Raw genomic sequence first — 27,759 nt, 5'->3', positions numbered from 1 at the left:
CGACATGTCAGTAATCATTGGCAGGTCCTTCAGTCCGGACCAGATGTCAGCAGTGGCACTCGCTCCAGACTGCCCTGCATCACCGCCAGCGGGTGGGCTAGGAATTCTTAGCCTTTTCCTCGCAACCCCAGTTGCGGGAGAATGTGAAGGAGGAGATGTTGACGGGTCACGTTCCGCTTGACTTGACAATTTTCTCACCAGCAGGTCTTTGAACCTCTGCAGACTTGTGTCTGCCGGAAAGAGAGATACAACGTAGGTTTTAAATCTAGGATCGAGCACGGTGGCCAAAATGTAGTGCTCTGATTTCAACAGATTGACCACCCGTGAATCCTGGTTAAGCGAATTAAGGGCTCCATCCACAAGTCCCACATGCCTAGTGGAATCGCTCTGTTTTAGCTCCTCCTTCAATGTCTCCAGCTTCTTCTGCAAAAGCCTGATGAGGGGAATGACCTGACTCAGGCTGGCAGTGTCTGAACTGACTTCACGTGTGGCAAGTTCAAAGGGTTGCAGAACCTTGCACAACGTTGAAATCATTCTCCACTGCGCTTGAGTCAGGTGCATTCCCCCTCCTTTGCCTATATCGTGGGCAGATGTATAGGCTTGAATGGCCTTTTGCTGCTCCTCCATCCTCTGAAGCATATAGAGGGTTGAATTCCACCTCGTTACCACCTCTTGCTTCAGATGATGGCAGGGCAGGTTCAGGAATGTTTGGTGGTGCTCCAGTCTTCTGTACGCGGTGCCTGAATGCCGAAAGTGGCCCGCAATTCTTCGGGCCACCAACAGCATCTCTTGCACGCCCCTGTCGTTTTTTAAATAATTCTGCACCACCAAATTCAATGTATGTGCAAAACATGGGACGTGCTGGAATTTGCCCAGATGTAATGCACGCACAATATTGCTGGCGTTGTCCGACGTCACAAATCCCCAGGAGAGTCCAATTGGGGTAAGCCATTCTGCGATGAACTTCCTCAGTTGCCGTAAGAGGTTGTCAGCTGTGTGCCTCTTATGGAAAGCGGTGATACAAAGCGTAGCCTGCCTAGGAACGAGTTGGCGTTTGCGAGATGCTGCTACTGGTGCCGCCACTGCTGTTCTTGCTGCGGGAGGCAATACATCTACCCAGTGGGCTGTCACAGTCATATAGTCCTGAGTCTGCCCTGCTCCACTTGTCCACATGTCCGTGGTTAAGTGGACATTGGGTACAACTGCATTTTTTAGGACACTGGTGAGTCTTTTTCTGAGGTCTGTGTACATTTTCGGTATCGCCTGCCTAGAGAAATGGAACCTAGATGGTATTTGGTACCGGGGACACAGTACCTCAATCAAGTCTATAGTTGCCTCTGAATTAACGATGGATACCGGAACCACGTTTCTCACCGCCCAGGCTGCCAAGGCCTGAGTTATCTGCTTTGCAGCAGGATGACTGCTGTGATATTTCATCTTCCTCGCAAAGGACTGTTGGACAGTCAATTGCTTACTGGAAGTAGTACAAGTGGTCTTCCGACTTCCCCTCTTGGATGACGATCGACTCCCAGCAGCAACAACAGCAGCGCCAGCAGCAGTAGGCGTTACACTCAAGGATGCATCGGAGGAATCCCAGGCAGGAAAGGACTCGTCAGAGACAGTGACATGGCCTGCAGGACTATTGGCTTTCCTGGGTAAGGAGGAAATTGACACTGAGGGAGTTGGTGGTGTGGTTTGCAGGAGCTTGGTTACAAGAGGAAGGGATTTAGTGGTCAGTGGACTGCTTCCGCTGTCACCCAAAGTTTTTGAACTTGTCACTGACTTATGATGAATGCGCTGCAGGTGACGTATGATGTTCCGAGATGGTTAACGTCCTTACCCCTACTTATTACAGCTTGACAAAGGCAACACACGGCTTGACACCTGTTGTCCGCATTTGTGTTGAAATAATTCCACACCGAAGAGCTGATTTTTTTTGTATTTTGACCAGGCATGTCAATGGCCATATTCCTCCCACGGACAACAAGTGTCTCCCCGGGTGCCTGACTTAAATAAACCACCTCACCATCAGAATCCTCCTTGTCAATTTCCTCCCCAGCGCCAGCAACACCCATATCCTCATCCTGGTGTACTTCAACAGTGACATCTTCAATTTGACTATCAGGAACTGGACTGCGGGTGCTCCTTCCAGCACTTGCAGGGGGCGTGCAAATGGTGGAAGGTGCAAGCTCTTCCCGTCCAGTGTTGGGAAGGTCAGGCATCGCAACCGACACAATTGGACTCTCCTTGGGGATTTGTGATTTAGAAGAACGCACAGTTCTTTGCTGTGCTTTTGCCAGCTTAAGTCTTTTCTTTTTTCTAGCGAGAGGATGAGTGCTTCCATCCTCATGTGAAGCTGAACCACTAGCCATGAACATAGGCCAGGGCCTCAGCCGTTCCTTGCCACTCCGTGTCGTAAATGGCATATTGGCAAGTTTACGCTTCTCATCAGACGCTTTCAATTTTGATTTTTAGGTAATTTTACTGAACTTTTGTTTTTTGGATTTTACATGCTCTCTACTATGACATTGGGCATCGGCCTTGGCAGACGACTTGATGGCATTTCATCGTCTCGGCCATGACTAGTGGCAGCAGCTTCAGCACGAGGTGGAAGTGGATCTTGATCTTTCCCTTTAACCTCCACATTTTTGTTCTCCATTTTTTAATGTGTGGAATTATATGCCAGTATCAATAGCAATGGCCTACTACTATGTTTACTGCGCAAAACTAAAATGCACCACAGGTATAGAATGTAGATGGATAGTATACTTAATGGATGACGAGTGACGACACAGAGGTAGGTACAGCAGTGGCCTACCGTACTGCTATATATAGTATACTGGTGGACACTGTGTCAGCAAACTGCAAAACTAAAATGCACCACAGGTATAGAATGTAGATGGATAGTATACTTAATGGATGATGAGTGACGACACAGAGGTAGGTACAGCAGTGGACTACCGTACTGCTATATATAGTATACTGGTGGACACTGTGTCAGCAAACTGCAAAACTAAAATGCACCACAGGTTTAGAATGTAGATGGATAATAGTATACTTAATGGATGACGAGTGACGACACAGAGGTAGGTACAGCAGTGGCCTACCGTACTGCTATATATAGTATACTGGTGGACACTGTGTCAGCAAACTGCAAAACTAAAATGCACCACAGGTTTAGAATGTAGATGGATTATAGTATACTTAATGGATGACGAGTGACGACACAGAGGTAGGTACAGCAGTGGCCTACCGTACTGCTATATATAGTATACTGGTGGACACTGTGTCAGCAAACTGCAAAACTAAAATGCACCACAGGTATAGAATGTAGATGGATAGTATACTTAATGGATGACGAGTGACGACACAGAGGTAGGTACAGCAGTGGCCTACCGTACTGCTATATATAGTATACTGGTGGACACTGTGTCAGCAAACTGCAAAACTAAAATGCACCACAGGTATAGAATGTAGATGGATAGTATACTTAATGGATGACGAGTGACGACACAGAGGTAGGTACAGCAGTGGCCTACCGTACTGCTATATATATTGTATACTGGTGGACACTGTGTCAGCAAACTGCAAAACTAAAATGCACCACAGGTTTAGAATGTAGATGGATAATAGTATACTTAATGGATGACGAGTGACGACACAGAGGTAGGTACAGCAGTGGCCTACCGTACTGCTATATATAGTATACTGGTGGACACTGTCAGCAAACTGCAAAACTAAAATGCACCACAGGTATAGAATGTAGATGGATAGTATACTTAATGGATGATGAGTGACGACACAGAGGTAGGTACAGCAGTGGCTTACCGTACTGCTATATATAGTATACTGGTGGACACTGTGTCAGCAAACTGCAAAACTAAAATGCACCACAGGTTTAGAATGTAGATGGATAATAGTATACTTAATGGATGACGAGTGACGACACAGAGGTAGGTACAGCAGTGGCCTACCGTACTGCTATATATAGTATACTGGTGGACACTGTCAGCAAACTGCAAAACTAAAATGCACCACAGGTATAGAATGTAGATGGATAGTATACTTAATGGATGACGAGTGACGACACAGAGGTAGGTACAGCAGTGGTCTACCGTACTGCTATATATAGTATACTGGTGGACACTGTGTCAGCAAACTGCAAAACTAAAATGCACCACAGGTTTAGAATGTAGATGGATAATAGTATACTTAATGGATGACGAGTGACGACACAGAGGTAGGTACAGCAGTAGCCTACCGTACTGCTATATATAGTATACTGGTAGACACTGTGTCAGCAAACTGCAAAACTAAAATGCACCACAGGTATAGAATGTAGATGGATAGTATACTTAATGGATGACGAGTGACGACACAGAGGTAGGTACAGCAGTGGCCTACCGTACTGCTATATATAGTATACTGGTGAACACTGTGTCAGCAAACTGCAAAACTAAAATGCACCACAGGTATAGAATGTAGATGGATAGTATACTTAATGGATGACGAGTGATGACACAGAGGTAGGTACAGCAGTGGCCTACCGTACTGCTATATATAGTATACTGGTGGACACTGTGTCAGCAAACTGCAAAACTAAAATGCACCACAGGTTTAGAATGTAGATGGATAATAGTATACTTAATGGATGACGAGTGACGACACAGAGGTAGGTACAGCAGTGGCCTACCGTACTGCTATATATAGTATACTGGTGGACACTGTCAGCAAACTGCAAAACTAAAATGCACCACAGGTATAGAATGTAGATGGATAGTATACTTAATGGATGACGAGTGACGACACAGAGGTAGGTACAGCAGTGGTCTACCGTACTGCTATATATAGTATACTGGTGGACACTGTGTCAGCAAACTGCAAAACTAAAATGCACCACAGGTATAGAATGTAGATGGATAGTATACTTAATGGATGATGAGTGACGACACAGAGGTAGGTACAGCAGTGGCCTACCGTACTGCTATATATAGTATACTGGTGGACACTGTGTCAGCAAACTGCAAAACTAAAATGCACCACAGGTTTAGAATGTAGATGGATAATAGTATACTTAATGGATGACGAGTGACGACACAGAGGTAGGTACAGCAGTGGCCTACCGTACTGCTATATATAGTATACTGGTGGACACTGTCAGCAAACTGCAAAACTAAAATGCACCACAGGTATAGAATGTAGATGGATAGTATACTTAATGGATGACGACTGACGACACAGAGGTAGGTACAGCAGTGGCCTACCGTACTGCTGTATATAGTATACTGGTGGACACTGTCAGCAAACTGCAAAACTAAAATGCACCACAGGTATAGAATGTAGATGGATAATAGTATACTTAATGGATGACGAGTGACGACACAGAGGTAGGTACAGCAGTGGCCTACCGTACTGCTATATATAGTATACTGGTGGACACTGTGTCAGCAAACTGCAAAACTAAAATGCACCACAGGTATAGAATGTAGATGGATAGTATACTTAATGGATGACGACACAGAGGTAGGTACAGCAGTGCACTCTGCACTGTACTCCTCCTATATAATAATAATATTAATTATACTGGTGGTCCCCAGTCCCCACAATAAAGCAGCACACTGAGCACAGATATGGAGTGTTTTTCTTCAGGGAGACAACGTATACTGGTGGTCACTGTCAGCAAAACTCTGCACTGTACTCCTGCTATAGCTGCTCCCCAGTCCCCACAATTAAGCAGTGTGAGCACTCAGCACAGATATATTATGCAGCACACTGAGCACAGATATGGTATGGAGCGTTTTTTTCAGGCAGAGAACGGATAAAAACTGGTGGTCACTTATCAGCAAAACTCTGCACTGTACTCCTCCTCCTAACAGCTGCTCCCCAATCCTCCCCACAATTAAGCAAAAGCAATAAACCAATCAACTTCTCTAGTTCTACAATAAACGGAGAGGACGCCAGCCACGTCCTCTCCCTATCATCTCCAATGCACGAGTGAGAAAATGGCGGCGATGCGCGGCTGCTTATATAGAATCCGAATCTCGCGAGAATCCGACAGCGGGATGATGACATTCGGGCGCGCTCGGGTTAGCCGAGCAAGGCGGGAAGGTTCTAACCTGCCTCGGACCCGTGTAAAAAAGGTGAAGTTCGGGGGGGTTCGGTTTCCGAGAAACCGAACCCGCTCATCACTAAGCAGAACCCCCAGTTGTTTTGGCAAACATCGAAAACCGGTGCTCCGAGGTGCTAATATTTCTTTTGTAACACAATTCCGCAAAGATGCCTCTGCCAATTATTTACTGAAACAGAGATTGCTTTCTGATTCTTATGAGAATTATAAGAAGTCTCCATCCCAGATTACAAAATTAGCATACACCCAGGCCAGAACTGATTTTGATGCTGTACTGTCTCAAATTGGTGATGGCTTTGCTTCCCAAAGATCTTATAAATGTCACCGTCTGGGGAATAAGGTGGGCCGCTTACTCACTAACCTGGTCAAAGAGTCACAACCGGCTACTTTAATCCCCTCCCTGGTTACACAAACTGGTACTCGGGTGACTTTGGGAAACAGATCTCTAAAGTGTTTTCTGATTTTTATTCTCACTTACATGCTACTGACAGGGTGGATGAATCTCAGAAGTCTGCTTTTTGGGATGCGATTGCTTTACCGCAAATTACTGCAAAGCAGGCCCATCTGTTGACCGTCCCTATTACTCTTACAGAGTTTTCCACGGTTCTTAAAGCACTGAAACCTTTGAAGGCGCCGGGACCTGATGGGCTTTCAGGGGAATATTATAGAATACTTTTACCACGTATCGGGGATTCACTGGTATTATTGTACAATGACATTCTTGAACGGAAGGCAGTACCTCAATATTTTAATTCAGCAACGCTTAAAGTGTTACCCAAGCCTGGTAGAGATTTGGAGCAACCAGGTTCTTATAGACCTATCTCCCTTCTAAACCTCGATTACAAAATACTTACTAAAATAATGGCTGACAGGCTTAAACTGATTCTCCCATTGGTGATTCATGAGGACCAGACGGGGTTCGTCTTGGTACGACACTCAGTAGTGAATTTGAGAAAGGTCCTTACGATTCAACAGTGGTTGGAGTTGTCTGGGGAGAAGGCTGGCTCAGCGCTTCTGTCTTTAGTTGCTGAGAAAGCATTTGACATTGTCGCTTGGAATAATTTATTTGAGGTGCTGGGCTGGTTCGGTTTCCTGGACGATTTCATACACACTCTGCAGGCTTTTTATTACAAACTTCAAACTCAAGTAGCATGTAATGGATATTTATCCCCCCCATCCAGATTGCGCGCGGTACTAGACAGGGTTGCCCATTGTCCCCTCTCTTATTCCATTGGCGCTGGAGCCCTTGGCAGCAGCACTTCAGCAAAATACCTCTTTCAAGGGGATTTATGTAGGATCTCAAGACGTTAAATTAGCACTTTTTGCCGATGATATGCTGCTGTTTCTTGGGGACCCCTCTCGCTCGGTCCCGGCGGTAATTGACACAATATCTCAGTTTGGGTCATTTGCTGGATATAAAGTTAACTTCCACAAAACTGAATTTCGCCCGTTATTTTCTCTTGGTCCTTTTGATGCCTCTCCCTTTGCCACTGCAAACTTACCTAAAGCTTCGTCCTCTTTGAAATACTTAGGTATTACTATCACTCCCCATCTTTCACAATTGTATGCTGCCAATTCTACTTTCATTTTATCCCAAATCAAACTCCTTTTGGTGAAGTGGCAGAATTTACCACTTTCCTTGTTGGGTAGGGTGGCGGTATTAAAAAGTATAATCTTTCCCAAACTTTCATATTTCATTCAAATGCTACCCCTTAGCCTCACTATCAAAGATCAAAAATACTGTCACTCCCTATTTTCCACATTCCTCTGGCGAGGTAAAAAACCATGTGCGGCCTTGACCAAGCTTCAGTTGTCTAGATTGAAGGGTGGGCTCGGGGTACCTAATGCTAGCCATTTTACTAAAGTGGTTTTGTTTCGCTATATCCTGGATTTGGATGCACTACCGAGCCATTTATACAAATTTGCAATTGGAATTGAAATATTTGCTCCTTTCTCACCAGGTACACTTCTACATATGCCCAAAACTTCCATACCGCCAACGATACTACAAAATATTATTTTTGCTGATACGTACCATATTTGGTGGATGGTCAATAAACATTTCAATCAGAACCCACGCCACTCTAAATTTATTACTTTTTGGGGAAATCCCCTATTCACCCCAGGCCTGGAGAACGTCATGTATCATTCCTGGCGTCAAGCCGGTATAGCTGCTATACAAGATGTATTTGATCCAGGGGGTTCACAACCTTTGCCTTCCTTTCATGATTTGCAACAGAAGTACAAAATCTCTAATTCCACCTTCTATATGTTTCTACAGATCAGGCATTACATTGCTCACCTCCCACCTTCTATGATTCCACTTGGGCTCCCTGACGACTTAGTTAATTTAATATCTCGGCATGCCCCTTTATCATACAGGACTAAAGATCTAACTGCCTTACTTACTGATAATGTTAAGACATCATTGTGGCACCCGATTTGGAGAGCATGGACATCTGTGATTCCATCCCTTCAAGATCATTCTCCACTGTTTAAATACTATGATAATATCCTGAGATACTTGTCATCAGCCTCCCTACAAGAAACTCGTGTAAAAATTTAATACAGAATCTATATATCCCAAGTCTAACGTAAATACATTTTTGCTGACGAAACAGGGAGATGTCTTAAAAGTGGGTATGTTTCGGGTACTTTGTTCCATAATATATGGGAGTGTGGGAAAATTCGTAAATTCTGGTACAAGGTTTTATCCTTTATCAACACCATTTTTTCCTTATGGCTTCAACCTGACCCATTAGCTTTATTATGTGGTAATTTTGTTAATTGGGACTTGAGCACGGAGAAACGTGCTATTATTCCATTATTAACCACAATTATTACTGTGGCAAAAAAGGTCATTATGCGGAATTGGACTATTAAAACCCCTCCATTCCTATCAGCAGTAAACCAGTCTTTGTTCCAATTATTGTACTTTGATAGATGATCCACACTTCTGGATATTGAACAGGGTGTCATCAAATTTTATAAAAAATGGAACCCGTTTATTGAAACCTTGGAGTCATCCCAACGAAATCATGTATTTAGGCTTTTTGAATCGACAAAGTAGGCTCTGTATCGTAGGTTGGAGTTAGATACTGCATAGTAGTGATGAAATCTCTGAATGGGAATTCTATAGTACTGCTGGATACCATATATGTGTGATGCCTTCCTATGTCTTATAATACAGATGCCGTTAAGTTATGCTATGCCATGTCTATGTTTGCAGACAGGCGCAGGTCCTTCTATCCCACCTCCCCCCCATCCTATTTGCCCTCATTTCTCCTTGTCCTCCCTGTTTGTCTCTGCCTTTGTCATATTGTTGTTTTTTGTTTATTCATTGCTCATGTAATTTCTTTTTGATTATTGCTTGAATCAGATGTTCATCATCCCCACTGACCTGCCATGTATATCTTATATTGACCATGTTAGGTCGTGTATTCTGGAGACTGGATGCCTCTTGTCAAGGTCATTGCTTTCGCCGGTCATATGCCTGTATTATTCTATTTCCTTTTTTTTGTACTTTCATGCAAGGTGTGTTATCTATGTACAGCATCTCCTGATTCTTGTATGTTTTGTGATATTTGAAAATGGAATAAAATGCTTTTCAAAAAAAATTAAAATAAAATAAAGGTAGAGTCTATACCGTTCCTGGTTTGCGGAATGCTTTTTGGGGGGATATATCCCAAGTATAGTCACCTTTATAGAAGCTGTAACTCAAACGAGCCTATTCCTACGTATCATGGGGAACGGTTGTATTATGGTTTGCCGGCGGTCGGGGTCCCGGCGACCAGCATACCGGCGCCGGAATCCCGACCGCCGGCATACCGACAGCTGGGCGAGCGCAAATGAGCCCATTGCAGGCTCGCTGGACTCGCCATGCTGGGGGCACGGTAGCGCGATACGCGCGCCATGCTATCTATTCTCCCTCCAGGGTGGTCGTGGACCCCCAAGAGGGAGAAAAGATGTCAGTATGCCAGCGGTTGCTATGCCGGCGGTCGGGATTCCAGTGCCGGAAGGACGGCCGCCGGCAACCTGAAGACCACCCATGGGGAACAGCTTGCACACTTTTCCAACAAATGTTGAATGAATGTAGCCAGCCGTCATGCAGTGAACCGGATGGCAAAAGGGTCCGTATTATTCCCCGCTTCCCAAATCGATGGGTACTGTGGAGTAGTAGCTGTCAGCCGTGCAGCAAGTGGGACGATCAATAAAGTCCGTGTGGTCACCGCTTACCAGGCACGCAGTATGGAAGGAGCCAGCTAGGTATGCCCGGACATCTCCCTGTACCTCAGATGGCGTACCGCTCACACTTCCAGTGCATTGGATACATCTGTCTGGGGTCCGGTTTTGAACTGCAATTGGATAGATAGCCTGCAGAAGTCCTCTCCATAACATTGCAGAATTGAGGTATTAGCCTTGCGTGATACGGTTTACATTTTATAAACCAATCAAATCATCGGAGTGTTAACAGTGGCACAGAATATTTCAAAAGATGACCGTGCCAGTCTTGTGGGAAATTTGTTTATTTATTAAATTATGTTAATGAGGACAGGGCTGTATGTGACAGAACAGTGTCATGATGTGAGGAAGGGAATGGAGACAGCAAGAAGCCACAGGTTGAGAGTTCTCTTATTTCCTCATTGCAATATCTCAAGTTGAATACAATACACAGAATGGCAAGATGTGATTATATAAGTGTCATGACAGCCCACCTCTTACATGTTTATAGGACTGTATATAATCATAACCTCATGCCCAGGACTGTATTATCCATAAGGCTGCCTAGGCTGAAGCCTAGGGGTCCGTAAAAAAATTTTTTTGCTGATGCACTGTTTCAAAAGAGGGGTTAGCAGACTTTATTTCAACTGGGTATCTGTGTTTGTGTGAGGGAGGACTGAGGGGTCTATTCATGAAGCAGTGAAAAGAGTGGAGAACTGAGCCAGTGGAGAAGTTGCCCATGGCAACCAATCAGCATTGATAATTTGCATGCTATATAATTGTATGGAGCAGCTGATTGGTTGCCATGGGCAACTTCTCCACTGGCTCACTTCTCCACTCTTTTCACTGCTTCATCAATAGACCCCTGAAAGTGTAATGGATGAGATAAGCTCTGCTTCCCAAACCACAGCTATAATGAGGTGAAAGATTGAAGTGTCGGAGGGGGCCTGAAATACCTGAAAGCGGAGGGGCCTGGCCATGGGTTAATACTGCTCTGCTCATGCCTCTAAATAGCCAGGTAAATGATAAAAGTTCGCTGTCCATAATGACTTTCACTCACCAAAGCCCCTTTCGTGAGGCTGAGTCTGCTCTGTGGGATGGAGCACTCGAGACGTTGTGGTTCTGAAACTTCATTTGGCACCTAAGAGTGAACAATGTTGGCTTAATTACACAAATCAATTCAGTGAAATTGCAGATGTCACATCAATCATTAATGTAATGTTTATGGGATGTTCAGAATTATGGCATCATGAACCAAGCAACATTTCAAAAAAATTTAATTGCATGTATAACATTAAAGGTTGTTTACACTTTAGTTTCTATGGGCGAGATACCAGGAATTTCCCAATTTAAGAAAAGGGAATAAATGTGATATTTGAATAATAAAGCTTTTTTTTTTGGCATATACCACTGCAATGCTTTTAAAATAGGCATTCCCATACTTTGAATGGGGAAGCCTTTACCTGATAGCCCAGTCAGGAGATATTGCTGCCCTTACCTGGCAAGATTTTACTGTCTGGTAGGGCTTCATTAATACGGAAAATCTCTGGCAAAAAAACACCACCACCTGATTTCACCAGTGAAATCTGTTTTCTCCCTTTAAGTAATAGACCTGGAGATGTCCCAATGAAATCAGATTGGTTAGGATACATGCAAAATGCTGAATCTAATAATGAAATTCCCTTTTATTTATTTAGCTTTACCCACGTGACTGCACTAGTAAATTAAGTGGGAGCAGGGCATTCAGTATCCGGTAGAAGGGCTTACATTATATAACAAACAGACCGCCGGTCACACAACTACATCCCAGAGCGGATGGTTGCCATAACTGAAAAATTATTTCCTTAGGCATTGCATCTGTTCAAGTGCGACTAGGATACATCATGCATTTTACTTTTTAAATGGACCTTAGTATACTACTTCTTTATCATGATTGTGTAACGCTTCCTCTGAAATAGATTAGTGTTATACCCCATCTGTGGTCCTGTGTGATGATTGGAGAAGTATTTAGAGAGTGTTCGTGGCAGCCAAGTGTTTAGAAATGGTGACTGTGATGCCTTCAAAAAAATCTAGCTACATCTAACTTGGAGAGAAATGCGCCTGTGTTGGACTAAACTTTGAATTTTGGACCCTTTTAATCTCAATCTGTTGACTAATGCTGAGTGAACCTTACAGTTGTGTTGGCTTCAGCCTAGGCTAACGAGATCCTACTGAATTCTGAGAGGTATCCTCCAGAAACCAGAGAATGAGAAGCTGGTGATGATGCTGAGAGTCAGAAATGAGGAACTGAGGATAAGCTGAGAACATTGCAACTGGTGGGAGAGGTGGGTGGTAGTGGTAGTTCCACGGCATGACCATTTTAGCTCTTGTGGCAGGTAAGTGTATCATCTAAACTTACTAAAGCAACTTCGAGGACTGTACTAGAAGGCAAATTTGTGAGTTGAAAATTGAGTCCTACTTTATTTTCATTGAGATAGGGATGGTCTGGTGACCATTTATTGTAACACTTGTAATAGTATAATACTATACCTGCTGTATCTACATGTATTTTGCTGTTATTATTTAACCTGCACCTGCAGGAGCATCTGTTTGCTGATTTACGCACATAGGTCTGAGGTGAAAGAGGCCAAGTCAAAGCTGGCTGGTTAACCCATCGGTGTAACAGGGGTATGTGTCCAAGAGAAATACACCTCTTTATCCCATCAGACAAACCGGGGAAACAATATGTTCATTGGACCTCATTAGTTATAACAGAAAGGTGTGACTCTCCTCTGCATATGCCTGGCCCCTCAGTCACAGCAGCCATCTGCCACACTTCCAATATGGAACCTAACAAGTTTGGCAAGCTGTTCGTGCTGGTCAATACAGCCCAATGACTTGGGGAATGCTTGTATGGCTGAAGTGGCCATCATGCTCTCTTACTGAAGACTGAGGTTTGGCACAGAAAGATACCAGGTGCTATTCTACATTAGAGAGTGCATCTTATGACTGATTACAGATAGGACAAGGGTTATATTTGCAAAAACAGATCCTTTGTGTCCATTTTCCACATGGAACAAAAATCTCCATAGATGAGGACGTGTTGATTACATGGACAGATAAATGGACAGATGGAAGCTGTACAGGAAATAGTTCAATTACTCAAAGAGCTTTAAATTTGGTTTTACGCAGGGAGGTAACACTGTAACAGCCAGTGATGGACTAGGGCTCTATAACAGCCCTGGCATTGTAGTTGGCTGTGCGCCACAGGCATGGTCACGGCTCACGGGAGAGATATTTTATTTCTTTATTAACAGTTTCTTATATAGCGCAACAACTTCTGTTGCGCTTTACAATTGGACACAATGATAAAACAAAACTGGGTAATAACAAACAGTCAGAGATAGGAAGGCCATGCTTGCAAGCTTACAATCTATAGGGGAATAAGAGTTGACACACAAGGATAGGCATACCTCCCAACTGTCCCGACTTTCGCAGGACAGTCCAATTTTTTTGGGACTGTCCCGTTGTCCCACCCGCAGGCCGCAGTGTCTCACGGTGGGGAGGGGCATATGGGAGACTCTTGTTACTCGCTGCGCAGTGGTGAGCACAGCGTCTATTCAGTGGAGACATGGGGACTGGTGGCATGCCAGCAGCTCACAGAGCGCTGGTCATGCCACCTTCAGTTGGCAAACGGGGGCGTGACTCACGATCGCGGCACTGCCGCATGACCACTCCCCCTTTCAAATAGTCCACGCCCCTTTTTGGGCACACTTGCCTTGCGGGAGTCCCTCTTCAGGATATGAAAATGTTGGGAAGTATGAATAGGTGCTATCTATTGCATAGTTGCCACCGGATTGCAAAGGTTCTAGGTGGGCTGCATGGTATCGCATCACAGCAATGATGAACCAGGGTCAGAAGGAAGGGAAAGTGAAGAAAGAAAAAAATATGTGGACTGTACAATGAGGATATAAGTAGATAGGAAAGCTTATGAAGTATGAGTGAGCGGTTCTGGAATGTGATACGCTAGCCTGAAGAGGTGAGTTTTTAGGGAACGCTTGAAGGTTTGGAGACTAGTGGAGAGTCTTATTGTGCGTGTTAAGGTATTCCACAGAGTGGGTGCAGCCTGAAGAAAGTTGGGCTGCACCCACAGCATGCCACTGTGTCTCCATATGCTCAGCCAGCCCCGGTCTCTGTGTGGTCCTGATAAAGCATATTTTTTATGTTCTGCATCCCTTCCCTGAGTACATAAACCTGTACAATTTAGGTTTTATTACCTCTGAATAGATGTCCTGGAGACTCTCAGTGTCTCTCTTTCCTCCTGGCTGGTTGTCAAAGGACCAGTGCTGAGCGTCACTGATATGGTGAGATAACAGAAGTACAATTCCGATGAGCAGAGTGGATGCTGTACAGCGGTTCATCCTGAAACATAAAACCAGAATATACTGTAATGTTATCATTTATTCAGCCCCACCTGTGTATTTCAGGTTCCTGTTAGCAAGTGTTGCCTGCACACAATAAGGCAGCCATTTTGTATGCTTCCCCAATGTGTACAGGAAATGGGTTCACTTATAAATGTTCTCAGTACTCACCCGACTCCTGCACTGACCAATGCAGGAAGCCTGGGGCAGGTATTACTATTAACTTTTATTTATAAAGGTGTCACACAGTGTCTGCAGCATTGCACAAGGAGGGGAGGGGTTCTAATCACTAGAATGTTTTCTAGTATTTTGAATAACAATTTGTATCATCGCTTTGTACAAGTATGGACTGTGCTAACCGGAAACAGTGATGGGAAATTCCAGTGTCATGTTCTGTGGAACAGGAAATATGAACTAGAGTAAAGGCTCTATTTGTTAATCTGGGTACATACTATATAATTCTTGGGATGACCTGTCAGATATTGAGTCGTTGGCCCAATAATTGTTTAGTGTGTAATCTGCACCAAGGCCTGATGATCAGTCTAAATCACAGGTTCTCAAACTCGGTCCTCAGGACCCCACACAGTGCATATTTTGCAGGTCTCCTCACAGAATCACAAAATAAATTATTAGCTCCACCTGTGGACCTTTTAAAATGTGTCAGTGAGTAATTACTACACCTGTGCACCTGCTGGGTTACCTGCAAAACATGCACTGTGTGGGGTCCTGAGGACCGAGTTTGAGAACCTGTGGTCTAAGGCCCTCATTCCGAGTTGTTCGCTCTGTATTTTTCTTCGCATCGCAGCGATTTTCCGCTAGTTGCGCATGCGCAATGTTCGCACTGCGACTGCGCCAAGTAAATTTGCTAAGAAGTTTGGTATTTTACTCACGGCATTACGAGGTTTTTTCATCGTTCTGGTGATCGGAGTGTGATTGACAGGAAGTGGGTGTTTCTGGGCGGAAACTGTCCGTTTTTTGGGTGTGTGTGAAAAAACGCTGTCGTTTCTGGGAAAAACGCGGGAGTGGCTGGAGAAACGGGGGAGTGTCTGGGCGAACGCTAGGTGTGTTTGTGACGTCAAACCAGGAACGAAACTGACTGAACTGATCGCAGTGGCAGAGTAAGTATCGAGCTACTCAGAAACTGCAAATAAATTTCTATTCGCAATTTAGAGAATCTTTCGTTCGCAATTTTGCTAAGCTAAGATTCACTCCCAGTAGGCGGCGGCTTAGCGTGTGCAATGCTGCTAAAAGCAGATTGCGAGCGAACAACTCGGAATGAGGGCCTATATCCTTTGCATCAGCCCTCTATATAGCATATGCTGCACATGCTATGTCTGTCCTGTAGTTTTGGTATTGTTCAGAAAGTGCATTGTGTACATGCTGTCTGTATGTGGCTGAGCAGAATTTACATCATTGCCATCCACTTTGCCATACAGAACATGCCTCTGCAGCCATTGTTCAGCATGACTGCAGTGAGTAAAGACACACTTCTGCAGCTCTCCAGAGTCTTGCGGTGATTTGCACACAGACCAGTTTATATGTAGTCAGAAGTCTGGCTGTGATGGCACACGGAGTACAATGCATAGATCTGCTGGTTTTGCACAAAACCATAGCATACACACGGCTCAAGCTGAAGAAGGAGTGGTGGCACGTATACTGCTGTGCTGGATGCTCAGACAATTGAGGAGCTCAGTGGAAAAGAGGCATATCGACATGGATTTTGAATTTTTGCTGCCATCAAGTAGCTTTAGTCATCTAGCATCTACTCCATTAACATCTAACATAGTGGCATGTGCCTATTTCTCGCCAGGAGCAAAATACAAATCCCTAGTATTATATTTCAAGACATATCTAGTTAAAAAAAAGTAATTTGATGGCATGTGCCATTTTTCCACTGAGTCCCTCAATTCAAAAGGTACAGGCATATACCTTGCTCAACCTATCTGGGGATAAGGCTATTTATAAGGCAGACACATTTGTCCTTAGTATTTAGAGAGGAGAGATCAGGAGGATCCAGAATTACTAATAAAGTTTGATGAGATACTGTATACTTACCAGTGAATTTTTTTTATAATGGACAGACATGATTTTAACACTGCTGTGCAGAATCCCTCTGAGAGTAGCCAGCCATATGCTGCCAGATTGAAACTATTAACAAAGAAACCTGATTATGGGGGTCATTCCGAGTTGTTCGCTCGTTGCCGATTTTCGCTATACTGCGATTAGTCGCTTACTGCGCATGCGCAAGGTTCGCAGAGCGCATGCGCTTAGTTATTTTACACAAAAGTTAGGTATTTTACTCACGGCATAACAAAGCTTTTTCATCGCTGTGCTGATCATAGTGTGATTGACAGGAAGTGGGTGTTTCTGGGCGGAAACTGGCCGTTTTATGGGAGTGTGCGGAAAAACGCAGGCATTCGAGTTGCAAAACGCAGGAATGGCTGGAGAAACGGGGGAGTGGTTGGGCAAACGCTGGGTGTGTTTGTGACGTCAAACCAGGAACGAAAAGGACTGAGCTGGTCGCAATGGCTGAGTAAGTCTGGAGCTACTCAGAAGCTGCTAAGAAATTTCTATTCGCAATTCTGCTAATCTTTCGCTCGCACTTCTGCTAAGCTAAAATACACTCCCAGAGGGCGGCGGCTTAGCGTGTGCAATGCTGCTAAAAGCAGCTAGCGAGCGAACAACTCAGAATCACCCCCACTGATCTATCTGGAAAGGCAAATCCCCCGCTCCGGATAGCTTATCATAGATTAACACATTCTAATCGTCCGGGAGGTCTGGCAGTTCCTAACTTATCCCTATATCACTCTGTGTGCTTGCTAGGTCAAATCATGACTGGCCCTTGCCCCCGGCGTCAAAATCTTGGACAGAAAGAGCCTTGGTACCTCACTTCCCACTATATGAGTTAGTTTGGACACCTAAGCAACTCTGCCCTCTATTGCTCAATACTCCGAGAGAGCCATATCTGATTCCCAAAGAGCCTGGGATGATGTTCAGTGGCATGCGGTGAAGTCAGTGGTTGGTGAGGCATGCCCATTACCACCACCACCAGTGCCCGCTACTGTACTGCTGCCCCAGCCAGCTGCAAATGCCTGCTAAAGTCGCCGCCAGCTACCTCCCCCACCACTAATTCCCAGTCTGATGCCGCCGCCAATGCCCGCGTAGTCTGGGGAGCAGCAGCAGCCAGTGTCTGTGCAGCAGAGGTGCCCAGGTTTAAGGAGAGCAGCATATGATGTTATACTTTGGGCTAATAATGTAGTGTTACCCACTAGCAACCTCTCCCTTGATGCAGAGGAATAGTTAAAACTAGGGCACAGTTACAATGGGAAGAGGACCTCTAAGTGACCTTTAAAGTCCAGCAGTGCGAGTCTCTATTTTTTTTACATCTCATCAATTTTCCAAATGTTACAAACACTTGGAGATGCAGTTAACGCTTCTTCATAGATTATATTTTACGCAAACCAAGTTACATACAATGTGGCCCTCTCAGTCGAAATATTGTTGGTGTAATTGCTCACAGGTGGGACATAAGATTCTCAATGTCCCCTTATGTCTGCCACAGAAGTGTACCCCCCCCCCCCGCCCCCTCTTTGTATACAATTCAGAAAATCCATTGTACCATTGTACCTTGGGGTACCCTATTCCTCTATGGCCTCCTCCAATTAGCGAAATGGTTTAAATGGCACAAATTTGTTACTGATGGGGATGGTGCCCAGATGCTCCCTGAGAGCCCTTGACACTCTTCTTCTGTTTTCTATGGGATCCCTGAGGAACATGTGTTTTGTCTGTAGTGCTGCATTGTGAATTTTGTATTGGGCATGGCAAGTGTTATGCTATTGGTGATAAGTGATTCCCCACCAAAATATTGATAACAAAGAAATCTGATTATGGTGCATTAGCATGTGAGTTAATCAGGGAAAGCATTGTGTGTGGGACTTATAATGATGTTACTCGTGCACATTTACTAAGAAATTTACACTGGACACTGGATTACTCATATGCCTGCTACATGAGTAAAAGTGCAACAGCGTTTAAAAAAAAGAGTGATTTATGTGACCTCTGGCAAACACATGTAACAACATTAACACTGTGTGACTTTAGGAAGTCACCATTCCCATGAATGTCACAAATGTCCTGCTTTCAGTAAACGCTGCAATGCTTGTGGCAAACAAAACCATGTTACACTGTGGTTTTGAGGGATATCCTTGTGAGATCATTGAGGAGGACATCATTGTTTGGGGTCGCACCATGGAAAAATACATTTGTTCTGCAAATCACGTGTTGGACAAATGTTATAGAGATGTTTCTGATGTGTTTTATGTGCTCCTCAATTTGAGGAATCCTCTGAGAGAAGGAATTTCCTCTCTTGCACAATGCCTTCCGTCCAGGCGCACCCGCGCTATCATTCCCACCACCAAGTTCAAATGTAGACTAGAGTTGAGAACAACATGCAAGGTGCTCTGCAGATTTCCAAGTTGTGAGTCAACCCCTCATGATAAAGAAATCCCTTTGCTTAAGACCATTGCCCCTTGGGAAGACCATCTGCATCCAGAACTGTTTGGATCTTCCAACAGATCTCACAGTGATGCATTCTGACATTGTTTTGTATGAGTGCGACAGGCACCACTTCCACCTCACCTGACACTGCCTGAGGGTGTCAGAACACTCATCATCATGGACAATGAGTCATCTAAAGAAGCACCTTCATGTTGTAGGACTTTGCCCAATAGTCAGAAAATGGACATACAGTGCATCCGGAAAGTATTCACAGCACTTCACTTTTTCCACATTTTGTTATGTTACAGCCTTATTCTAAGATGGAATAAATTAATTTTTTCCCCTCAAAATTCTACACACAATACCCCATAATGACAATGTGAAAAACAATTTTTAAAAATAAAAAAATTAAGAAATCACATGTACATACAGTATGTATTCACTGCTTTTGCCATGAAGCTCAAAATTCAGCTCAGGTGCATCCTGTTTCCACTGATCATCCTTGAGATGTTCCTACAGCTTAATTGGAGTCCACCTGTGGTAAATTCAGTTGATTGGACATGATTTGGAAAGGCACACACCTGTCTATATAAGGTCCCACACTTGACAGTGCATGTCTGAGCACAAACCAAGCATGAAGTCAAAGGAATTGTCTGCAGACCTCCGAGACAGGATTGTCTTGAGGCACAAATCTGAAGAAGGGTACAGAAAAATATCTGCTTCTTTGAAGGTCCCAATGAGCACAAGGGCCTCCATCATCCGTAAAAGGAAGAAGTTCAGAATCACCAGGGCTCTTCCTAGAGCTGTCCGGACGTCTAAACTGAGTGATTGGGGGTCACTCTGTCAGAGCTACAGCATTCCTCTGTGGAGAGAGGAGAATCTTCCAGGAGGACAACCATCTCTACAGCAATCCACCAATCAAGCCTGTACGGTAGAGTGGCCAGACAGAAAACACTCCTTAGTAAGAAGCACATGGCATCCCACCTGGAGTTTGCCAAAATACACCTGAAGGACTCTCAGACCATGAGAAACAAAATTCTCTGGCCTGATGAGACAAAGATTGAACTCCTTGGCGTGAATGCCAGGCGTCATGTTTGGAGGAAATGAAGCACCACCCATCACCAGACCAATACCATCCCTACAGTGAAGCATGGTGGTGGCAACATCATTCTGTGGGGATGTTTTTCAGCAGCAGGAACTGGGAGACTAGTCAGGATGGAGGGAAAGTTGAATGCAGCAATGTACAGAGACATCCTGGATGAAAACCTGCTCCAGAGCGCTCTTGACTTCAGACTTGGGCGACAGTTCATCTTTCAGCAGGACAACGACCCTAAGCACACAGCCAATATATCAAAGGAGTGGCTTCAGGACAACTCTGTGAATGTCCTTGAATGGCCCAGACAGAGCCCAGACTTAAATCCGATTGAACATCTCTGGAGAGATCTGAAAATGGCTGTGCACCGACGCTTCCCATCCAACCTGATGGAGCAGCTTGAGAGGTGCTGCAAAGGGGAATGGGCGAAACTGCCCAAAGATAGGTGTGCCAAGCTTGTGGCATCAAATTCAAAAAGACTTGAGGCTGTAATTGCTGCCCAAGGTGCATCAACAAAGTATTGAGCAAAGGCTGTGAATACTTATGTATATGTGATTTCTTAGTTTTTTATTTTTAAGAAATTTGCAAATTCACATTGACATTATGGGGTATTGTGTGTTGAATTTTGAGGGGAAAATGAAGTTATTAAATTTTGGAATAAGGCTGTAACATAAAATGTGGAAAAAGTGAAGCGCTATGAATACTTTCGGGATGCACTGTACCAGTAGGCCATTTCTTTGTCACCAGACCTGGGGGATTTCCAGGCCTAATCCAAAATTCCAGGACTATGGGGCAAATATATTAACCTGGAGAAGGAATAAAGAAGTGATAAACCAGTGATAAGCGCAAGGTGATATCGCACCAGCCAATCATTATGGATTTGAAAAATGACAGTTAGGAGCTGATTGGCTTGATGCGTTATCACCTTGCTCTTATCACTGCTTTATTACTTCTTTATCCCTTCTCCAGGCTTAATACATCTGCCCCTATGTTACTTATCTCCCATTTATTTAGATTTATGTTTGTTCTTTTCTTGCACACTGTCCCTGCACATGTTTATACTTTGCTATTTAGAAATGGGGATGTAGATGTATGCTGTATGCGGATGGCAGAAGCTACATCACTGCCATCCACTTTGTCATACAAGAAGTGTTTGTTATACCACTTTCATACCGTCTGAGGCGGGTCGCACCCGGAAGCATGACACAGGAGCTCCCAGTGTGCGACCCGCCTCAATACCGCCTTTCACACCGCAGACTGCAACCCGGCAATATGCCGTGTTTGTGACGTAGCGTGGGCGGTGCTGGGAGATCACATAATCTCCAAGCGCCGCCCGTCCACACACTGTGAACGGGAAACAGGTTGCACTGACCCGGCTCCCGTTCACACCGCACAACGAGCCGGGTTGAACACGCGTTCAACCCTGCTCGCTAGCAGGGTTGAAATACCAGGTCACTCAACCCGGTATAATGCCCCTGGTACCTTTCACACCGCACAGGAACACGGGTTATGTGCGCTCATGTGCCAATAACCCGTGTTCAAAGCTGCTGGTGTGAAAGGGGTATCATACAGTAATTGCCTCTGCAGCCATTGTTTAGCATGATTGCACTTAGTAAAGACACACTTCTGCTGCTCTTCTGAGTCCTTTGATGACATGCACACTTTACATGGACCTCGGCCTGATGTCTAGTGTAAGGAGACACTGTATTGACAATTATTTCATCTCAGACGTACAAGTATTGGGATAACAGAAGAAAATAAATGACAAAATGCTTTATTATTCAACATCTATAATATAAGCAGCCCAAATTGTCTACACATTTACACAGTAAAGATGAGGTGAGGCCCTTAAATCTGAGACAAGCATGTGCTGAAGAGACCACAACTAGCCATTTTGTAGTAAATGTTTGTTCTGGATTTTTTTGTGTTTGTTTATAGAAATTGGCCTAAAAATATTTTTTTGGGGACTATGGGGGTAATTCTGAGTTGATCGCAGCAGCAATTTTGTTAGCAGTTGGGCAAAACCATGGGGGTAATTCCAAATTGATCGCAGCAGGAAATTTTTTAGCAGTTGGGCAAAACCATGTGCACTGCAGGGGGGGGGGCAGATATAACATTTGCAGAGAGAGTTAGATTTGGGTGGGTTATTTTGTTTCTGTGCAGGGTAAATACTGGCTGCTTTATTTTTACACTGCAATTTAGATTGCAGATTGAACTCACCACACCCAAATCTATCTCTCCCTGCACATGTTATATCTGCCCCCCCTGCAGTGCACATGGTTTTGCCCAACTGCTAAAAAATGTCCTGCTGCGATCAACTTGGAATTACCCCCCATGTGCACTGCAGGGGGGGTAGATATAACATGTGCAGAGAGAGTTAGATTTGGGTGGGTAGTGTTCAAACAGAAATCTAAATCGCAGTGTAAAAATAAAGCAGCCAATATTTATCCTGCACAGAAACAAAATAACCCACCCAAATCTAGCTCTCTCTGCACATATTATATCTGCCCCACCTGCAGCGCAACATGGTTTTGTCCATTAGCTAACAAATTTACTGCTGCAATCAGGTCTGAATTAGGTAGAGTGACCATATTAACCGTTTTACCTGGGACATTCATGGATTACACAGGTTCTGTGGCTGATTAAAACCAGGTGAAATGTAGGCTTGAAGTCAGCCAGCCACAGAACCTGTGTAATCCATGAGCGTCCCAAGTAAAAGGGATAATATGGTCACCCTAAATTAGGCCCATAGGGGGTCATTCTGACTCATTGGCTCGCTGCTTTTTAACGCAGCAGAGCGAACGGGTCCCTACTGCGCATGCCAAACGGCTGAAGGCCGTAGCAGGGATGCGATCGCCTCTGCCTGATTGACAGGCAGAGGCGATCGCTGGGCAGGAGGGGGCGTTTCGTGGTGCGGTCCGGCCAATGCAGGCGTGGACGGAACGGACGGGGGGTGGGCCGCAGCGGCTGCGCGACGTTACACGCAGCCGCTGTGGCCCGGGGAGCGATGAGTAGCTCCCGGCCAGCACGCTAAAGCTGCGCTGGCCAGGAGCTGCTCTTGAAGTGCAAAGGCATCGCCGCTGTGCGATGCCTTTGCATTTCTGCGGGGGGGCCGGACTAGCCCTGTGCTGGGCGTCCCCCCGCATGTCAGGGAAAATGATCGTAGCTGTGCTAAATGTTGCAAAGCCACTATACAAATTCAGGGCCGTCAATACTTTTTTGTTTTTTTTCATTAATACTTTCATCTCACTAAACCATATTTGAGATGTACACGTAAAGGATGGTAAACAAACTAAATTATCACTACTACTCTAATGTGACGTACAGCTCTCTGTAACCAGAAAGCTGCTCACTGTCGTTAGTCACTAGCTGTTTCTATATGAACTGTTTATAAAATGAACAAGAATTATAAAAGTCATGCCTCAAATTTTTATTGATTAAATGAAAGCAAATATACACAATGTCATAATAAGGAGACAGTCAGCAGACGTCGCTCCTAAATAGCTCCTCGGATTGGGCTCTAGACTTCTATCACTTTTGAACTTCCAGCGATTGCATTGCACCAAAAGGGGACACAACTAATCATTGCAGTGGATTCCATCGCTAATTTGGATACGCTCATAAGGGGTGGTATTCATGTGACCGCCGGTCAGCTGACCGACAGTCACATGACCTCCTCCACCAGCCCGACGGGTCACTGTCCCGATGGTCGGCATGCCGACCAACAGGGACTATTTCCACTCGTGGGTGTCCACGACACCCATAGAGTGGGAATTATAGAACCCGTGGCGACCGCAGGTCGCCACCGAGCCCGCAGCATGGTGAGCGCAGCGAGCCCGCAAGGGACTTGCTGCACTCGCCCCTCCCCGCCGGGATCCCGGCGTCTGTAAGCTGACCGGCGGTCAGCCGTACTACACCCCTCATAAGAACTGGTAAAATATACTTACCTTACAGTTGGACTTTTGTACCATCTTAAAGGGATATACACCTATATCTGAACTGTCTAAAGACCATCTGGAGGATTTTAATATGTGCACAAAAATGAATTTTGCTGAATATTGTTTTTTTTTTTTTTTTTTTTTTAAATTAAGGCCCTTATTTGTGTTGTGCTATTTTATCAGGTTTTATGTTTATCTATTCAATTATTTTACACAATTAGATTTGAACAACTGTTGCATATTATCTGGGTGCTGACCCATTGTGTGCTGTTTTTTTTGTTTCTTTGACAATGACATAATATGTATGTAAACTTAGGAGCTCACACTCTGCTGCTTCATTTTCAGAATGTGAAACGATTATCTGCCTTCTTGTGTATGTATTTTTTAATAGTGGCTACACACAACTGAACACCATGTGGCTGATGCAGAATTCAACGTGTGGCCATGTACAGAGGGTATCTACCGTATGTATGCAATGCTCATAGGGGGTAATTCTGAGTTGATCGCAGCAGCAAGTTTGTTAGCAATCGGGCAAAACCATGGCCCTCATTCCGAGTCGTTCGCTCGGTATTTTTCATCGCATCGCAATGAAAATCCGCTTAGTACGCATGCGCAATATTCGCACTGCGACTGCGCCAAGTAATTTAACAATGAAGATAGTATTTTTACTCATGGCTTTTTCATCGCTCCGGCGATCGTAATGTGATTGACAGGAAATGGGTGTTACTGGGCGGAAACACAGCGTTTTATGGGCGTGTGGTTGAAAACGCTACCGTTTCCGGAAAAAACGCAGGAGTGGCTGGAGAAACGGGGGAGTGTCTGAGCGAACGCTGGGTGTGTTTGTGACGTCAAACCAGGAACGACAAGCACTGAACTGATCGCACAGGCAGAGTAAGGTTGAAGTTACTCAGAAACTGCAAAGTAGTTTGTAATCGCAATATTGCGATTACATCGGTCGCAATTTTAAGAAGCTAAGATACACTCCCAGTAGGCGTAGGCTTAGCGTGTGTAACTCTGCTAAATTCGCCTTGCGACCGATCAACTCGGAATGAGGGCCCATGTACACTGCAGGAGGGTCAGATATAACATGTGCAGAGAGAGTTAGATTTGGGTGGGTTATTTTGTTTCTGTGCAGGGTAAATACTGGCTGCTTTATTTTTACACTGCAATTTAGATTTCAGTTTGAATACACCTCACCCAAATCTAACTCTCTCTGCACATGTTACATCTGCCCCCCCTGCAGTGCACATGATTTTGCCCAACTGCTAACAAATTTGCTGCTGCGATCAACTCAGAATTACCCCCATAGTCAGGAACTAAGCGCACGTAAGTACAACTCATTTTAACTAATGACTGAAGGGAAATAACTGGGCTGCAATGGGGCAGTCTCCTAGTAAGCGCTTCTATGGTATTGAGGGCTATGCAAAGACATCCAGAAGTGTAACAGTACACCTGCACCCAGCAGATACATATAACTAGCTCTGTGCATGCAATGCTGGGTTGCAGGTGACTTGTGTTCAATACTGCATTAGCCTGGGTAGGTCACTTTTTTCACTATGCAACACACATCGGGGTCCAAGCAGACATTACCTACCATCAGCCCACATTTACATGTTTACCTGATATACAGGTTGAGTATCCCTTATCCAAAATGCTTGGGACCGGAAGTATTTTGGATATCGGATTTTTCCGTATTTTGGAATAATTGCATACCATAATGAGATATCATGGTGATGGGACCTAAGTCTAAGCACAGAATGCATTTATGTTTCATATACACCTTATACACACAGCCTGAAGGTAATTTTAGCCAATATTTTTTATACCTTTGTGCATTAAACAAAGTGTGTGTACATTCACACATTTCATTTATGTTTCATATACACCTTATGCACACAGCCTGAAGGTCATTTAATACAATATTTTTAATAACTTTGCGTATTAAACAAAGTTTGTGTACATTGAGCCATAAGAAAACAAATGTTTCACTATCTCACTCTCACTCAAAATATTCCGTATTTCGGAACATTTGGATATGGGATACTCAACCTGTATAATCATCTAATTGATTTTATTTTGGGTCCATTTACATGGTGCTGCCAGGACAACTTTCTATCTGCATATGCATACAACTCACCAAGTGGCTGCAATGACTGGGCAAGAGGGAAGGGAGTACACGTCTAAGATGCGATGTAGGCAAAATATCGACATTCACAATGTTGAGTTATGTCAGTATTATTAAAATGTTGATACTGAACATGTCGGCGTGTGCAGAATGCCAGACTGGCAGATGAGGGTTAGGTTGCAGGATGGGAGGTTAGGGTTTGACACTACGGGGAGAAGTAGGGGTTAGGCATACTCACCACCACAAATGCCGCTGGATCAGCAGATGACCAACGGACCTGGAAGATGTCGCTAGAGCAGAGTACCTGCCTTACTAGGTAAGTCTCTAATAGACCACCAAAATATCGGCAAAATGGGTGGTCTTCAGTATGCCGAATGTCAGGATCCCGGCGCACAGTATACCGGCGCCGGAATCCCGACACCCGGCATACCGACAGCTATTCTCCCTCGTGGGGGTCCACGACCCCCCTGGAGGGAGAATAAAATAGTGTGGTGTGCGTAGCGCGCCACCGAGCCCGCAAGGGGCTCCTTTGCGCTCGCCCCGCTGTCGGTATGCCGACGGTCGGGTTCCCGGCGCCGGTATGCTGGTCGCCGGGAGCCTGAGCGCCGGCATACCGTACTACACCCCGGCAAAATATACTGCACCTTATAAGCTGGCTCTGTCAGCCCCTTGCTATTTTATTACATGTTTTATTACTTTGTGGTGTTTGATGAGAATTATTAGGTCACACCATATTACTAGAGAGTGCTGAGGTGTTCAGTATACCCAGTCCATGATGAGCACATAGAAAATGTCTTCCTAGAACAAATCTTATGTGTCCCTCTTTGTCCATCTGAGAAAACTTGTGGTTACCTGTTCATGTGGTGGACGGGCTGCACGTCTGTCTGTCAGGTCCGGTCGGGTGGCAGCATCGCTGACTGTCTCCTATTTATACAGCAGGACAAACAGAGCTCTCGCAGCGAAGAGAACACTATGACACTGTACATTTACAGTTCCTGCTGTTTAATCCAGTCTAATGCCATAGCAGCAGGGAACTCCATTTAAAGCTTTGCAAGTGGTGTCAAGATTATTATTTTTCTTCACCAGCTATGGATTTATTAACCATTCTCATTCTGGGGTGAAAGAAAAGGAGATTTATGGTAGACTTACCATTGTTAAATATCTTTCTGCAAAGTACACTGGGTTCCACAGGGAATACATCAGGGTGTAGAGATGGATCTTGATCCAGGCACCAACAGGTTAACGCTTTAGCTGTCCCAGGATGCACTGGGGCCTCCTCTATAACCCCGCCACCGGGCACTGTGCCCTCAGTTTAGTTAACTAGTCCAACGCAAGAGCAGGTAAAAGAGAAGGCAAAT

At 44.6% G+C, this 27,759-nt stretch overlaps 1 protein-coding gene across 1 annotated transcript in view; it reads right to left on the bottom strand.

Moving 5' to 3' along the window:
- The window catches only part of GNRH1 (gonadotropin releasing hormone 1), a 49,110-nt gene extending 21,783 nt beyond the window's left edge, over nucleotides 1–27,327 (bottom strand). The window contains exons 1-3 of the mRNA XM_063930348.1: nucleotides 27,254–27,327; nucleotides 14,605–14,749; nucleotides 11,409–11,489 (exon numbers count right to left, since the gene is read on the bottom strand). Coding sequence (XP_063786418.1) covers nucleotides 11,409–11,489; nucleotides 14,605–14,749; nucleotides 27,254–27,261 — 234 coding nt within the window. The 5' untranslated portion in view covers nucleotides 27,262–27,327. The remainder of the gene's footprint in view (nucleotides 1–11,408; nucleotides 11,490–14,604; nucleotides 14,750–27,253) is intronic.
- Nucleotides 27,328–27,759: the final 432 nt, after the last annotated feature.

Source organism: Pseudophryne corroboree, chromosome 6 (assembly GCF_028390025.1).
Source record: "Pseudophryne corroboree isolate aPseCor3 chromosome 6, aPseCor3.hap2, whole genome shotgun sequence".
In the NCBI taxonomy this organism is placed as follows: Eukaryota; Metazoa; Chordata; class Amphibia; order Anura; family Myobatrachidae; genus Pseudophryne; species Pseudophryne corroboree.
Note: the sequence above shows the minus strand (reverse complement) of the source record. Positions and strands in the feature narration are given on the sequence as shown.